Genomic DNA, 16,707 nt, shown 5'->3' on the forward strand with positions numbered 1-16,707 from the left:
TTTAAGATGATTATACCAGCACATTCTAACGATTTCAATATCTTTGCACGTAGATAGAAACAGGAAACATACATTGAAGAAAAGGCGGTTTTGTGTACTTGAGGGTTGGTCTGTGGCACGAAGCACTCGTATATGCATATTGAGCAAAAACAGAACGAAAGGGGAACTTCATCCTGACAATTAGAAAATGTTTATTGTAAATATATCATGAAAATGAAAATATTGACGAAGGTTTGAAGAAAATCCACCAAAGAATAAAAGAATTTTAATTATTTGATTTGTGACGTCATATGCGTGCAGCATTCCATATATTGTATGGTAAAACTCAATGAAATGTAATCTTCTTAGATTGAAGATGGTTTTCATTGTATCTTTGGTATAGACAATCATTTCACAACTGTTCTTACAAAGAAAAAGGGTAATCATGAGCCATTAAAAAGTCGACATTTATGTATTTTATATTACATAACATTGGGGCAGCTGCTTTTGATAAACAAGTCTAAAGATTCAAACGAACATGGCTAGTTGTTTAAAGTTAAACAAGTTTTTTTTTAATGTTTAAACAATTTCCAAAACAACTTGTTAAAGTGACGGGCCAAGGAACGTGCTGAAATATTAAACAGGGATTTTGGAGTGCACTATAAGGTGTTCTTTACGGAACGTATTTAAGTTCAATGTTTCATATTTATTTCATAATAAAACAGAGAACTGTTTAAAATAATTCATCATCAGTTCACTCGTGTGCATGATGTATAAATTCATTCACTCGATTGTGCAAAGAAAAATATCTTTCCTAGTTACATTTGCAACACCGATTAAAAATATATAACGTTGTTTAATGCATTGTATAAGCTTTTACAAAGCTTTAGGACGTTTAACAAGACATAATTATACAAGTCATTGATACCCTGGCTTATTGGTCGAAAACATATATAAAAATTTACGACTAATATGTATGAGTCTGCTAACATAGTTGAATATTCCATTTTACAAGAGGGTGACTCCGATGTTAAAGAAATTTGGAGAGAAGGCATACACAAAAGCCTTTAAAAGTCGTTATTTTTATGACCTCTGAGATACACAAGAAGTTAAGGTGGTGAATAAATTCATAAATGATAATGTAGCTTCGCTATCTTACCAAATTTGAATACTTCGTTGAAAAAATTCAGAGATAGAACTTATAAAACAACTGAATTGTCGATTTGGATTTGCCGATATTAAAACCTGGCTCGCATTCCTCGCAGCAGCAGATCATGCGGGCACCCTTATCTTTTCCCAGATGCTGTTGCAAAATGTTTAAAAAAACGGAACTACCTTACACCGAGAATAGTTACCACACTCTTCAAGCTTCAATTTCAGAACTGATCTTTTGTGAGAGTTCTTAATACATTTTCGGAATCATCACCACAGCAAGACTTTCATTATAGGCTAACAAGGTAAGATAGATTTAAAGTACTTCATATTTCTTTTCACGTTATCACGTATTATTGTTGTTTTGTTAAACACTTGGCAATTATATCCCGCGACGAATCATCGCTTATATTATGTCAACCTAAATGTTTGATCATATTATGCTTTTGATTGGTTAACATTGGTTTGACTTTTAAAAAATCTGAGCTAGAAGGTCACACTTGTCACATGTGTCTGTGATATGTTACAAAAATGAAGCCCAGAAAAAATTGCGTTCGAAAAAAATTATTTAGTGCTTCAGAAATTGAAATATAAAGTGACCAAAAACACCAACTTAATTTCATCCCATACACTTATGTGTACTATTTAGGCGTCTATAAGACGCCTATTTACAAAATCTGGGCTTGCCTTGTAGTTTTAGCTTTTCATTCTCAATAATGGTTGTTTTCAGGGTTTATTAGTTCTAATACATGCACTTGTACACATGTTTCACCTTGGTTTGAGAATTTTTTAAATCGGCTGCTCACAAAGTTAAACAATACATTTAACATGTTACAAGTACCGTCAATTTTAGATAAATTGGATCACTGTATTTTTCTTAAGATGACCCAAAAAACGGGAATCTAAGGTTACATAAAATTACCATATTCATCGTTAATGATATTCTGGTGAACTTTACACCTTAAAGGTCAAGTCCATCCCAGAAAATTTTTGATTTGAATAAATAGAGAAAAATCAAACTAGCATAACACTGAAAATTTCATCAAAATCGGATGTAAAATAAGAAAGTTATGACATTTTAAAGTTTTGCTTCTTTTTCACAAAACAGTGATATGCACAACTCAAATGAGACTGTCTATGACGTCCTTCACTCACAATTTCTTTTGTTTTTTATTGTTTGAATTATACAATATTTCATTTTTTATAGATTTGACAATAAGGACCAACTTGACTGAATCCTATAGTATTAAACAATGCCCATTCCACATGTTCAGGGAGGAATTAATCGTTGTTTCACTTGACAAGGAGGAGAAAATTAGGATATTCCCTATTTTATATAATAAAATACAAAAGAAATAGTGAGTGGATGACGTCATCAGTCTCCTCATTTGCATGCCCAACAGGATGTGCATATAACTGTTTTGTGAAATTAAGCAAAACTTTAAAATGTCATAACTTTCTTATTTTACATCCGATTTTGATGAAATTTTCAGTGTTATGTTTGTTAGATTTTTCTCTTTTTATTCAAATCAACTTTTTGCTGGGGTGGACTTGTCCTTTAAGGAAAAATATGTCTTGAACGCATAATCATTATACAGTGCGTATCAAAAAAAAGTTTACACTTTGAAAAAGCCATGGGAATTAAAAAATATACAACATGTGGGTAATTTTTTCACATATATTCTTGGGTTTGGGTCTCATCTATCCAATGAAAGTAAAGGTTTTGACAGAATGTTACACTTGAGTAAGCACTGTCCATTTTTGTAAAGCTCGCAGAAATCTGTTTGCGCAGAAATGCTCGTTTTCACGCTGTGTCAAGGGGAAAGGGCGAAATCAAACTTACCCTGCGAACATTTCTCATACATTTTCCTTGCACTTTTAGTCAATTGAAATAAAACGGATACATTCAAGCATTTTGTTACGATTTTGCCACCCAAATTGAAATTTCAACACTTAGTCAGCAATACCTTTACCCTTTTTGTGCCAGCTGGATCTGAGGACATAACTGAATCTGAACAAAAGTTTATATCAGACATTTCCAGCAATTTTTCACTAAGTTTTTATCATTTAGAGTGGGTTTACATTTCGTTTTTCATTTAATAATTGTTTCTCCACACTTTTTCCAAGCTTGACAATGATTAACAAAATGAAAATTAAGCCTTAGCCATTTCATGTAAATCACAGCTCAGTGTAAAGCAAATATCGTCACGATGGCCTCGTTGTGTGGGGGAGTGCGGTGGGGCGCAATGCACTCCAAAGTGTTTTGGGCAAGGACACAAATTTAAAAAGGTAAAAGATATCTTCAAATCAATTTTACTAGCTAAATTCCACGTGTTCTTCATAAGGTCTACTTTTATTCGCATAACTATTTCAAAGTTCTGCACAAATCATTTTCACTAACTTTTCAAAAGTTAGTGGTGCTCACTCAAGCGGAAATTTTTTTCGACAATTATATCGTCATTTGCTTAAATGGGTCTGTACCAATGTTAAAATGTGGAAAAATCTTCAGGATATTACAAATGTATAATTTTACAGGATTTTTTCTCAGTGTAAACTTATTTTGATACGCACTGTATATATGGCTGGAAAAAGTATCTTCTCCCAAATGATTTGATACCATATTTATGTGGTATGTCTTCATGTTTGGACAATCGGTAGGTATATTCTTTGCAGTGATGTAAATTTTGATTTGTGCCAAAGTAAGGCATGACTGCAATGAATGAAGCCAGATGCCAATGATGTTGAATACTACATGAGTTAGTAAACGTATTTGCAAACCCCTTTTCAATGAAGTTAAATTGAGAAATCATACTAAAAGGTGTTTACTAAACAATTATGAACTGTTGAGAAGGTGTTTTAAAATGGATCTTAATGCAACCCTTGTGGGATTATGACATTATTGATATCTGGAAGCATTCATTGCAGTCATGCCTTACTTTGCCGCAAATCAAAATTTAAATGGCTGCACGGAATATCACCTGATCATTCAAGCGTCAACACATACCACATGAATATAGTTTCAAATTATTTGGGAGCAATACTCTTTCAGGCCATATAATAATTGTGTTCATGACATATTTTTTCCTTAAATTTGGGATTTGTGAGGTGTCAAGTTTGTTTGTCTTTTTGTTTTGCCTATTTTACTCACACGGTAGAAACAAAAACAACAAAAATGAAGAAAGGAAAACGATAACAAAAGATGTGACATGATAATATTGTAGTAAATTTTTTTATGAATGGAGGCGGACTCGAATGATTAATCAATAGGAGAAGGGAGGCTCATTGGAGTCTACTATTGCTTTAAAAATTCAATGATGAGCCAAAAATATCATCACCCCCCCCCCCGACACCTTGGAGGGCCCCTAAATTTGTACACACTTTTCTATTGTAATGTCTATTTTCAAGATTTTCCCATTTTTCCTCATTACGAGCTCAGACTATCAGGTAGATTTTTTTTAACTCTGACTTGGTCCAAAATAAACTGAAGGCTTTTCAAAGAAATATTCTTTGTCAAAAGCCTTGTTATGATAAATTGGGGAACCAATATGAATAACACGGATTTTATATTTTTTTTAATATGTTTTTTTTTTGCAATACAGCACCAAATTTTGAAGATGCTCGTACAATGAATTAATGCATGCCTAAGATACATGAAAAAGATGTGTGTGTGTGTGTGTATCTGTTTTTTTTTATGTGTCGCCTTCACATTATTATCATTCTAATGTATAAGTATTTCAGTGTATTCTTGCCTTCTTATTGTAATTCAAATTTGAATATACAGCCGTTAAAATTAATTGAATGATTACATGTATATGTACCCTTTTGCATCCTCAACTCATGTATATGTAGGTTGATAATATTCTTGTGTATTTGTGTTAAATCGCCAATATTTTGTTAAGCGCTTTTGAAACATTTTTTGTCAAGCGCTCTAGAAATGAGATTTATTTTTTCATTATTATCATGATGATTATTGTTTTTATTATTTAGTATTATTATCAGTTGTTGCTGTTCTTGATATTGTTATTCTTGTATTATCATTATAAGGCCTATAACAACTATTTTTTCTGATAACACATCTTTATAATATTATACCGGTATGTATAATGAACAATATAAAATGAAATAAAAACAAATTATAAAGACAGGCACATAGGCAAGAATATCCGGAATATGATCACATACCTGCAATAGTTCCAGTCGAACGAAGTGACAGCTTTATTTTGGCTGGTAGGAAAAACAATGCCTCGCATTTATCAAAATTGCATTATTCATTTTACTCTCGAGACAAATAAAAATTGATAAGATGACTAAAAAACCATATAGGGACGTAGTAGTATAATGGTACTGCGTATTTGCTGAGCTTTTAATAATACAACATACAAAATAGGCCTGGTATATTATGATCAGAAGATATATGTCTAGGGGTTTGCTATCATATTTCATTCCCAACCGACAGAAAAATACACGTTACTTAACTTTATTCACATTCACTAATATTAACATGTATTACTTTCTTTAGAGAATAACGTCAGCAAACAACAAATAAGAAAATATTGCTTACAATAGCACAAGCATGTGTGTATGCCCATACACATTCAACTCATTAAAAATGCAATTCAATTCGAAGAGTGGGGCTCTACTTCAGCAGTGAGGGCTACAGGGATTGTTATAGGCTCAAGAGAAGAAAAGTATTTTAAACAAGTGGAATGCCTCTGGCCGTCTCACCTGCATCACGCGATTCAATATAGCAGCAGTGCTGATTTTGAAAACTACTATAACTCGCACAAGATGTTCAGTGATACTTGGTTACTCTTATTTCCACGTTTTATGAACTAGACCAATACACTTATAGAGATATGATGGCAATTCAACAAATACCCCCAACGTGGCCAAAGTTCTTTTACCTTACATGACCTTTGACCTTGATCATGTGACCTGAAACTCGCACAGGATGTTCAGTGATACTTGATTACTATCATGTCCAAGTTTTATGAACTAGACCAACACACTTTCAAATTTATGGCTGTAATTCAACAAATACCCCAATTTGGCCAAAGTTCATTGACCCTAAATGACCTTTGACCTTGATCATGTGACCTGAAACTTGCACAGGATGTTCAGTAATACTTGATTACTATTATGTCCAAGTTTCATGAATCAGATCCATAAACTTTCAAAGTTATGATGGTAATTCAACAGATACCCCCAATTCGGCCAAAGTTCATTGACCCTAAATGACCTTTGACCTTGGTCTTGTGATGTGAAACTCATGCAGGATGTTCAGTGATACTTGATTAACCTTATGTATAAGTTTCATGAACTAGGTCCATATATTTTCTAAGTTATGATGACATTTCAAAAACTTAACCTTAGGTTAAGATTTTGATGTTGATTCCCCCAACATGGTCTAAGTTCATTGACCCTAAATGACCTTTGACCTTGGTCATGTGACATGAAACTCAGGCAGGATGTTCAGTAATACTTTATTAACCTTATGGCCAAGTTTCATGAACTAGGTCCATATACTTTCTAAGTTATGCTGTCATTTCAAAAACTTAACCTCAGGTTAAGATTTGGTGTTGACGCCGCCGTCGCCGTCGCCGTCGCCGCCGCCGCCGCCGTCGCCGCCGCCGCCGCCGTCGCCGTCGGAAAAGCGGCGCCTATAGTCTCACTCTGCTATGCAGGTGAGACAAAAAACACCTGAGAAGATACCCCAAAAAGTAAACAATACGATACAAATAAATACAATAAAAGTGGGGCACATAACATAGGGGATCCTACAAAGCTATTTAATTTTATGTTTGGCAAATTCTTTTTAAGGGTTTTTAATTAATAACAACAAAAATGATGTTATTGTCCACGGAAACACAAAGAGAGGTGTCATATAGGCCTATATCTGTCCAAAGTCTTGTGGCAAGCAATAAAAAATTTCATCAAGGGTCCAGGTGCGGGGCCCAGTTCGCCTATCTCTTGTAAATTATAAACACTTAAAGATTGTCCGGTGTATCCCCCCCCCCCCCCCCATCCGCCAATGCACCTTCTTTCAAAATACCCTGGCGGCTAGCTGGCGCCACTTTCGTTTTCGAAACTCTGCTCCTCATATTCTACAGAGACATTGAAATAGCGATTGTCATGATTTTCTGTCTTCTATCTCCACAGTTTGGCAAATCATGGGACCAGCAAAGAGGGTAGCCGTGGTGGGTGCTGGGGTAAGCGGTCTGGTTTCGGTCAAAGCATGCCTTGAAGAGGGACTGGAACCCGTGTGCTATGAACGGAACGATGAGATAGGTAAGTGACTCGGTATCAATACCAGAGGAGCATTTCGTTAAAAAAAAAATTGTCTGAATTCAGGCATCTCTTTGATTCGCTGAGAAGCGCAGTACCTCCGGCGGGACTTCCGGTAACTGTCGGATCAAACAATCACTGTCTGATAAAACATCCGACACGTCCTTCCCCGATCTAACAACTCTCCTTAATTTTGATTGGCTGAGAAGTGACCGTCGGATCAAACAGAGACAGAAAGTTTCTCTCCATCCCTTTTGTGAATCATCAGTGGTTTCCTTTTGGTCAGGACATACTGTTGACTGCCAACACGCTTCTTGATGGAGTTTGCTAATGAGAAATCTGTGCCATGATTAACTGAAATCTTAAAGTGTCTTCACAAGAGTTGATTTCCGGCGCTACGGAAGAGAGCACATGATTGTGTGCCCCATTCCAAAAGGTCCTCGATAGAGTCACCGACCAAAGAGGTTCACTGATGATAATCATGCCATCCATCCCCCAAAACAGTTATGGAATATGAAGGGAAGTCCTCTTAATCACTAATTGTAATCAGCATGTTTGATACCATGGCCAATGGTCTTGATCAACCATAACGTATCGCCAATATGTGCGCTATTTACTTTTGCAGGGCTATGGACCACACAATGTTGATTGATAAACCTGATCACGATTATTGATTGGGCTATCATTCCAATGATAACTATGTGACTTTTTCCCTGCCGTCAGCTCTACTTATAATAACATCCCCGTGGGGTTCCACAGGGCACGAAACTGGGCCGATCATATTTCTCGTCATGTTGTCTACTCCACGGAGAATCAGTTTTTGTTTGTTTGATTGATTCAATACATATACATACTAGACGTATTACTCAGTTTCTTTTACAAATTTCTGTAAAATGGGACTGACCCACAAACCACAAATATAGACTGCTCAATAGAAATTCCATCAACCGGATACTAATTCGCCTTATGATACATTGTTTATAGGGAAATTAAATGGTTATTCTTCGGTTATTTTTTCCCCGACCAAGTTAACTTCACCTTTCTTGGAGCAATGTATAAATGACGGTTACTTTTAATTTTAGTTTACACATCATTTAGACTAGATCATTTTCGATGTGGAATATAAAACAAATAATCACATTTTGTGGTTTAATTCATGAAAAAAAATCACTTTCTCGGCGAAATAAGGTAGAAGATATATTTCTTAATCTCTGCTTCGAAAAAAAATGTCATTATAGTCAATCGATCCCTCTCATCCATCACATCCTCTATCTCTATCTCTCATCTCTCAAGTTCCACATCTCCACTCTTTCACTTTACTGTTTCGTTTTCTCTTTCTCCTTTTTCACATGATTTCTCTCTAAATAACAGGTGGAATATGGGTATATCGTGATACAAATCCAAACGGGCAGTCCGATGCGGCCATCTACGAAGGTTTGGTCACCAACTCGAGCAAAGAGATGATGTGCTTCAGTGATTTCCCGTTCCCGCGGGACTGGGCACCCTACATCCAAGGTCGACAACTCAACGAGTATTACCACGCCTACGCTGAAAGATTTGATCTCAACAGACATATACATCTTAATACCGAGGTAAGAAGTGGTTGTCTTGTCTACTGTTACAAAGAATTTAGAACAGATCAGAAGGCAAAGGGTTTATATCCCTGCTCAGCACTTTCACTCTGCGGCAAGACGTTAATCTACAGAGCTACTGCATTGCTACCCAGGGGTTTAAAGTTAGAAGAAACCGTTAATATAGCGTGTTTTAATAGTACATTATTAGTCTATTGAAATTAATGACACCTTCCACCTTTCATTACATCTACAAAATGACACTCCATTAATGCTGCTGCTGCTGCAGGAGCTGCCAATAACTTGTGCAAGGCGTAAACTACATCGTCACATTTTTGTACCTACTTATCATACTACCAAGCATCAATCATTTATATTGATTACTTTTACAGGTTTTGTGTGTCGAGAAGACTAAGGATCACGAAACGACGGGCCAGTGGTCTGTATTGGTCCGGAACCAGGATGGGACAGAGAGCGAGTCTGTCTTCGATGCTGTCATGGTGTGTACGAGTATCTTCAACAAGCCATTCGTTCCGTCATACCCTGGAATGGACGTCTTCAAAGGAGAGATCTGCCACAGTCAACAGTTCCGTAAAGGAGAAAACTTCAAAGACAAGACAGTTCTTGCTGTTGGTATGGCCACCTTTCATTCCATCTTATTAAAAAGTCTCCTATTGCTTCTTGTCATTTTTATTGGAGTTGAAGATTGTAATCTTTACTTTTTATTTGTTACACTCCTCCTATTGCTCCATTGTTATAGCTACTGTCAGATTGGTTTCTATGTGATGCGGTCTATACACAAAGTTTCAGATGCTCAACTTTGGATACAGGGCATGAATAAAAGTATTGCATGTGAATGCTATATAAATGTACATCTTTCAACCTATGGGTCCAGATCAACTCAGCACTTCGGATAACTCGGCCTCATTGAAAAATCAGGTGCCGAGTTGTCCATCATACAACTTATTATCACTATCCCTACGCTAATACTGAAACTAAAATACAACAAAACAATTTAATTCATAGTAGAAAACGCTGCAATTAATTTGCATTACATATTCGTAAACATAATAGTGATCCGATATTGTACGACTCAGCACCTAATTTTTTGCGGGGCCGAGTTGTCCATAGTGGTTCCGAGTTAGCTGTCACCCATATATACAGACCATTGCCAAATGAATACGTGAAGTCATATGTTCACTTTTCGTATCATACATGTATGTCATATGACTGGAAGATTGGTCAGTGGGTGTTAAAGTGCGTAGGGTAAGGTGTCCATGTGCATTTCAAATGAAAACAGAGCTCTGTGTATAAGAAATTCTAATGAATAATATTCACAAATCGTTGTTTCGTTTTCCCTGTGAAGGTGGTTCCCATTCAGCAGGAGACATGGCTGTCAATTCCAGTCGATTCGCAAAACAGGTGAGGAAAGGAAATTATATTTTATTTTCGGAGTAAGCTTATGAATATCACTCTTACAATATTGACATATCTGGAAAACTCACTGTCATGCTTTTCAGTGGTTCTGCTTCATTAGTTTGTCATATACAAAGCTGAAAAATATACCACTTAAAATGGTTCGAATTTTCATTATCATTAAAGTTAGCTCCCAAAAAAATTTAATCTGTGGTCCTTTAGTATGTCCCTTGCTGAAATCTAAAGGTGGACTGTGATCTAATCTCATTTTGATCATGTTTTATCAATTTATCACGCGGAGCTGCAAAAAACATACAACTAAAAAGGGTTCAAACTTTAATCATCAGATTATCTACCAAAAATATTCAACCTATGTCACTGTAGTCTTTATTTTTCTGAAACTTAGAATTTGACAGGGGTCTAATCTTTCTATTGAACGTCACATTCCATGTCAGGTATACCTCAGCACACGTACAGGAACCTGGTTGATGAACCGGATGCAGTCAGATGGTATGCCTCGTGATATGACCATCCACCGTCGCTACATGACCCATGTTCCCGTGAGCTGGAAGTTGAAGAGATTCGAACAGGAGAGTATTACCAGGGTGGACCCATCGCTCATTGGTATCAAGAGTTCCAAGCGATATGGTACCACGACGGTCATGATCAACGATGATCTAGGCACGATGGTCCTCAATGGCAAAGTTAAGGTAAGAAGAGTTCACCCTTGGATACGGCAAGTCCAACACTTATGAGGCGTTACAAGAAGTTGCAATCAATTGCAAGTCAATTTGGGGTCTAAAGAATCAATGAAAAGTCGGTCAAATAATTGCTAATTTACAATTGATTGCTTAACTGGTTCCTGCAACAAGCAGCTAGAATAAATTGGTTCAAGTTAAATTGGTATCAGTTGGAAATTGACATCAGAAATTTGCAACTGATTGCAAATATTTTTCTGCAACACCCCATCCCCCTAGGTCGTGTAAATTGCGGTGATCACGATCAAGGAGAAATGATCCTTGGTGAAAACCACACTTTGTCCACTAAATGCGGTCTCCGAAATGGTCCCATTCAACGATCAACGATTGTCTAGGAACCAGTCATCAAGCAAGAGAAAGATCACGATAAGATTGGTTTTCCCCTAACAAGTGTAGTTATCCCACTGCTGCCACCATTTATATTTAGAGTATATGAATAATCTAGAATAGTATGTTAAATGCCTTGACCAGTTATTGATGACCTCCGATTCACAGTCCCTAAAGAATGGTCAAAATAAGATTTTAAGTCCAAACCAAGTCCAGCCTCTACAGCCGTCGCCACCATGTTCAACTTTGTGTTTCTGAATAAACTAAAATATGGTAAAAACCAGTTAGGTCATGATCAACCATAATAGCTCTAGATAATAGTGTCAAGGACAGAACAGTTCACCATAACAAGGGCTATGTTACTTTTTCTAAAGTCCATCGAGGTCTAATCTCAATGAACACTGATGATGAATGAACCATGGTCTTCAGTTGGTACGTAATTGAGTAAGGTTTACAGTATGATATTGCAAGTTAATCTATCAAACCGTTCCAACTAGGTTGTCCTAATTTTTTTATTCAAGATAAAGATGATATGGCGATGTCACTTTGTCTTATTCCTATATCTTTCAGTCCATTTCCTTTTCCTTTTCATTGTTTGAAATCAGACGAAGCCTGGAATAGATCACTTTACTGAGACAGGGGTTGTGTTCAAAGATGGCTCAACCATTGAAAATCTGGACGCTGTCGTCTTCGCAACTGGATTCCAAATATGCAATCCGTTCATCAGTTCTGATATCATACCAGGTGGGTTATGAATGATATATTTCTCAACTGCATCAGAGTAGATGCATGTTAGTATATATGACTTAAAATGGGCTAAAAGTTAGAAAAATAATAATTGACTCAATCCTAGCTGTCACTAAATTTGCCCAATCTTGAGTCACTACATGTCTGAAGAAAAAGACGATTGAACTAAGAAGTTTGGGTAAACTTGTATGGGTAGAACATTGAATAGCAGCGACAAACCTGATAAGAGCTAGTCATTGATGCCTTGATGGTAACTTTGTAAGGAGAACCTTGATATAAATTGACTGTTGAACAGTGTCACCTAGATAGTTGCCACTGATGGTGAGGTCACCAAGCATTAGCTTGAACATTCTTTAGAGCATAATTATTTAAACATCATGTTCTGATTCAATATTGCATTCAACTTCTATTTTCCACGATCTTTCTTCAAGCGGAAAGGCTCTTGTTCTCTGAACGTTTGAGGTTTGAGGAGAAGAAGGCACTAACTAAAGAACACCTGCTTTTATATTAAAACATAACATAATTATGTCCACACATTTCCAGATCGTCTAGAGGATATGGAAATGTTCCACTTTGTTTGGCCAGCAAAAGAGAAACAGCACACTCTGGCAGCCATCGGGTACATCATGATCATTGGACCACATGCCCCGGCCCTGGAGCTACAGGCTCGATGGGCCGTCCAGGTCTTCCAGAAGAAAGTAGGACTACCCCCACAGGAGGTCATGATGAAGGAAATCAAGGGCCGTAAGATGGGAACCTTCAAGAGATTCGGCAAACATAAGATACAGGTAAAACTTCTTACGACTAAGATATCGGTGCAAGGTCGGGGAAAGATTTCGACTCAGTCAACAGATGTGTTTCTTCCAAAATTAAGATCGATCAAAACTTGATAAAAAGGGGAAGCATAAACCTTGTAGGCCTTGGGAATGGCAAGGATGAAAAGAAAAAATTTCTCTTTATAATTCTGGACATCCAAAATCAATACTATACGGAATATAATTCAAGGAAGCTAGCGGCTCACTTTAATCAATGGTGAGTCGAAGAAGAAATGACACCTCCAATCACACTTCTACTGATGATTATTATGTATCATCTTGAGACAAACTTAAAAAATGCATAATCTTTATCACCTGAATCCCGAAATTTAGTTTTCAAATAAAATTTTAGAAATCAGATTGTTCGAGCTGTTGACGGATAATCTTTGCACTGGTTGTGCCAGATCAAACTTTAAGAGCCCAAGGAAGAGAGCAGGCTTTTGAGGTCAAGAGTGATGCCCTATGCCCTAGGCCAAGGACAAGCTTGAGGATCGTAACTCAACAAATGATGATTTATTGTTACCCTATTATTTATGAAATATTTCCTAGCGTTGTTTGAGGACCTTAAACAAGACCAAAGCCGAGGACTTCAGGCGTCCAATGCCAAGGTTTAGACCTCCGAATACCTGGACAAGACCAAGGCCACATACTTGAGCACTACGCTGAATCTTTGGTCTCAAGTTCAAACTTTTCATGTTGGACACAAAAGATTGATAAAAAATTCCTCAAAGTATGATTAAACTTAAGAATAAATACGATCCCTTTTATTTCAGATTTGACAAGCTGGTCCTTGAAATGGCAAACCATTCTTTTCGCTTTAAGAATCTTTTTCCTAATCAAAACTATGTATGGAGTTAGGGGAATATGGAAGAAGTTAAAATTAATAGTTGCACCAGAACATTCTGAGCAAGAAAGACTTGGGAGTCCAACCATTGTTAACACACAAAAGCTCACCCTACCAATCCTCTGGCCAGAACGTCCAGGCGCCACTGATAATTTAGTATCATGTATTTTTGATTAATAACAACATTGTCTTCCAACAGACTCTTCCACTGCCATACCAGGACATCATAGCTGGTTTCATCGGAGCTCGACCCAACTTCAAGTCCTTGATCTTCAGTGATCCTTGGCTCGCCTATCAACTCTTCTTCGGACCGGCCTACCCTGCAGGATATCGACTGTTTGGACCGCATACTTGGCCGAAAGCCCGGGAACACATCGCACGTGGCGTCGATAATGTCATATTCCCGACCAGGACACGCATCGTTGAAACGGCGCAAAATGCGGGGAGCATCTTCCGCCTGACAGTGAACGGATTTCTCAAGACAGCATTTATGGCTGTTCTGGCCATATTTATTCTTTCTGTTCTAACCTAATATGGACATGCAATGTAAATTTATACAAACATTATGCATATTGTAAAATAAAAGACAAGATACATATAATAGTAATAAAAATAGTGGGTTCTTATTCCGTGCTCACATCTGTCAGATATGAAACTCCTGGTGCTCAACATTTTATTTTAATCTTAGCATAGCTGCCACTGGGCACGTCAGTGTTTCAAGGAACAAAATACTTGTTCCGCACAACAGCATTACCATTACCGTAACTTGAATCCCTTGTTTGGTAGATGTGTACAATATGGATCTTTTGTATATATATTTTTTTTATTTCATTATTACCAGTGATGTGTGAAAAGCCCCAGGCCAAGGCCATAGACAGACTGTGCAGAGCACAATGCTAATGTCATACAAATACCCTCAAGGCCAGGCTCAATGATCTTAACGCTCCACAGGATTTCCATAAAAATATATAGTTTAGGTAGAGCTATTTCCTGGCCTTGTTCATTTATTCATTTATTTATTTCAAATATTCAAAAGAAGGGTAGCCCAATCAGCAACAAGCTGGTTTTCGTTGGGGCCCTTCGTAAACAAACACAAATATAAAACATGGTGTTACATTCAAATATAAACAAAGAATAGAGCATAAATACTAATATTGAAAAATAAAATAATGAATAATCATAATTAACTATGGAAAATAACAAAATAAATAAAATATGATACTATACAAATGTTACCTAAAAGTAAACGAAAATTACATATACACATGAAAAGATAAGATATGTACAAAATGAGGAGAAAGAATAAATTCCACCATTAGTCCCTACTACATATCAAATGTTTTTTGCCATTTCCCGTTTAAACTGTTTAATATCATCTATGAATCGGAGGTGTTCGGGTAATTTATTCCAATGCAATGGGCCTGTGACAAAAAATGATTTCTGGTAAAAGGTTGTACGATATGGCACCCTGATTATCATTCATGGACCTCCTCTGAGGCCAATACCAAAGGCCCAAGGCCAAAGACTGTGTACCCGTGAGGCCATGTCCAAAGACTTCTTACCCGTCAGGCCAATGCCAAAGGTCCAATGCCGAAGAATTTATACCTCCAAGGACAACTACACTTGTCCCCGAGACTGGTCTTGGGGAGTACAAATCTGATTGTCACATTATATTTATTAATGTCTCAATGCACTTGGATTTGGTTTTTAAAAATTAACACATTCATTCATAACATATTGAACACAGCTGGTTTCTTAAGATGCTTAATGATCTGTAATTATTCGTATTTATTGTCTCAATTTCATTTGATCTCATTCAACGTGTTCGAAATTTTTGCTTTGAAATGTTAATCTGTTTATACTTTTGGTTACAGACTTTATAGAGTTGTTTGGAGGAATAAAAAGGCATTAAATAAATAGCAGAATTATTCTCTGATCGTGCAATATACATGTAGTGATGGAAGAAGTTTATACAGCAATAAAGGTAACAAATAAACTTGCATTTTCATACAGTATCTTTCATTTTTTAATAAGTGTGTAAAATGGTTCAATCATATCTGAGACCGAGACATTTGGGGCATGACTGAACACTGTTGAGTGAGAAAGAAGAAATGGAGAGAGAGAGGCAGAGAAATAGAGACAGAGAAAGAAGGGGAGAGAAAAAAAACAAGACAGAATGAGAGGGAAATAGAGAGAGACAAACATAGAATGAGAGAGTAAGATAAAGTTAGATAGAGAGTGGGATGGAGAAAGACAAAAAAGGAGAGAGACAGAGTGAAAGACTGAGAGGAAGGGGGGAAGAAACACAGAATGGGAGAGTGGGGAAGAAAGGAAAACAGAGGAAGAGGTGAGAGACTGGGAGGGAACGAGGGGAGACAGAAGACTCATTGGACAAGAGAATAGAAGGGAGAGGAGGTAAGACTGAGACACAGTTGGAGGGAGAGGGGAAGGAAAATTCAGGATGAGAGACTGAAAGGGCGAGATAAAAATACAGAGGGAAAGAAAGAGAGAGATAAAGAGACACAGGATAGGAGAGTGGGGGAAGATAAAAAGAGGAAAAAAGATCATCATGATCCCCCCCAATGACTCAACTTAACCTCTACTACCCCCCCCCCCCCCTAAAAAAAAAGGGGGAGAAAAAGAGTGGATATTATTGAGGTAAAATTGCAAAATTCAATCCGTTTAAATTCATATATTTGCCTTTAGGGGTGGTGCAAGAAAATATTTGCAATCAATTGCAAATTATATCTGATACCAATTTACAACTGAAAACAATTGATTCTTATTCTGCTTGTTGCAAGCAACAGATCAGC

The 16,707-nt window shown here is 36.8% G+C and overlaps 1 protein-coding gene across 2 annotated transcripts; it reads left to right on the plus strand.

The window, feature by feature from the left end:
- Positions 1-984: 984 nt before the first annotated feature.
- On the plus strand, positions 985-15,890 carry LOC129277826 (flavin-containing monooxygenase 2-like). Of its 2 annotated transcripts, XR_010295810.1 has the most exons (10): positions 985-1,436; positions 7,291-7,419; positions 8,788-9,008; positions 9,380-9,620; positions 10,354-10,409; positions 10,859-11,113; positions 12,094-12,232; positions 12,779-13,023; positions 14,094-14,908; positions 15,362-15,890. XR_010295810.1 is itself a non-coding variant. In XM_054914001.2 (9 exons), exons 2-9 carry the CDS (start codon positions 7,302-7,304, stop codon positions 14,424-14,426), a joined length of 1,608 nt encoding a protein of 535 aa, XP_054769976.2. In that variant the 5' UTR covers positions 985-1,436; positions 7,291-7,301; the 3' UTR covers positions 14,427-15,890. The 2 variants fall into 2 exon arrangements, 1 of the variants encoding a protein (XP_054769976.2); XM_054914001.2 differs by having other exon boundaries at positions 14,094-15,890.
- The last annotated feature ends 817 nt before the right edge of the window (positions 15,891-16,707 follow it).

The sequence above is a fragment of the Lytechinus pictus genome, chromosome 15 (assembly GCF_037042905.1).
Source record: "Lytechinus pictus isolate F3 Inbred chromosome 15, Lp3.0, whole genome shotgun sequence".
In the NCBI taxonomy this organism is placed as follows: Eukaryota; Metazoa; Echinodermata; class Echinoidea; order Temnopleuroida; family Toxopneustidae; genus Lytechinus; species Lytechinus pictus.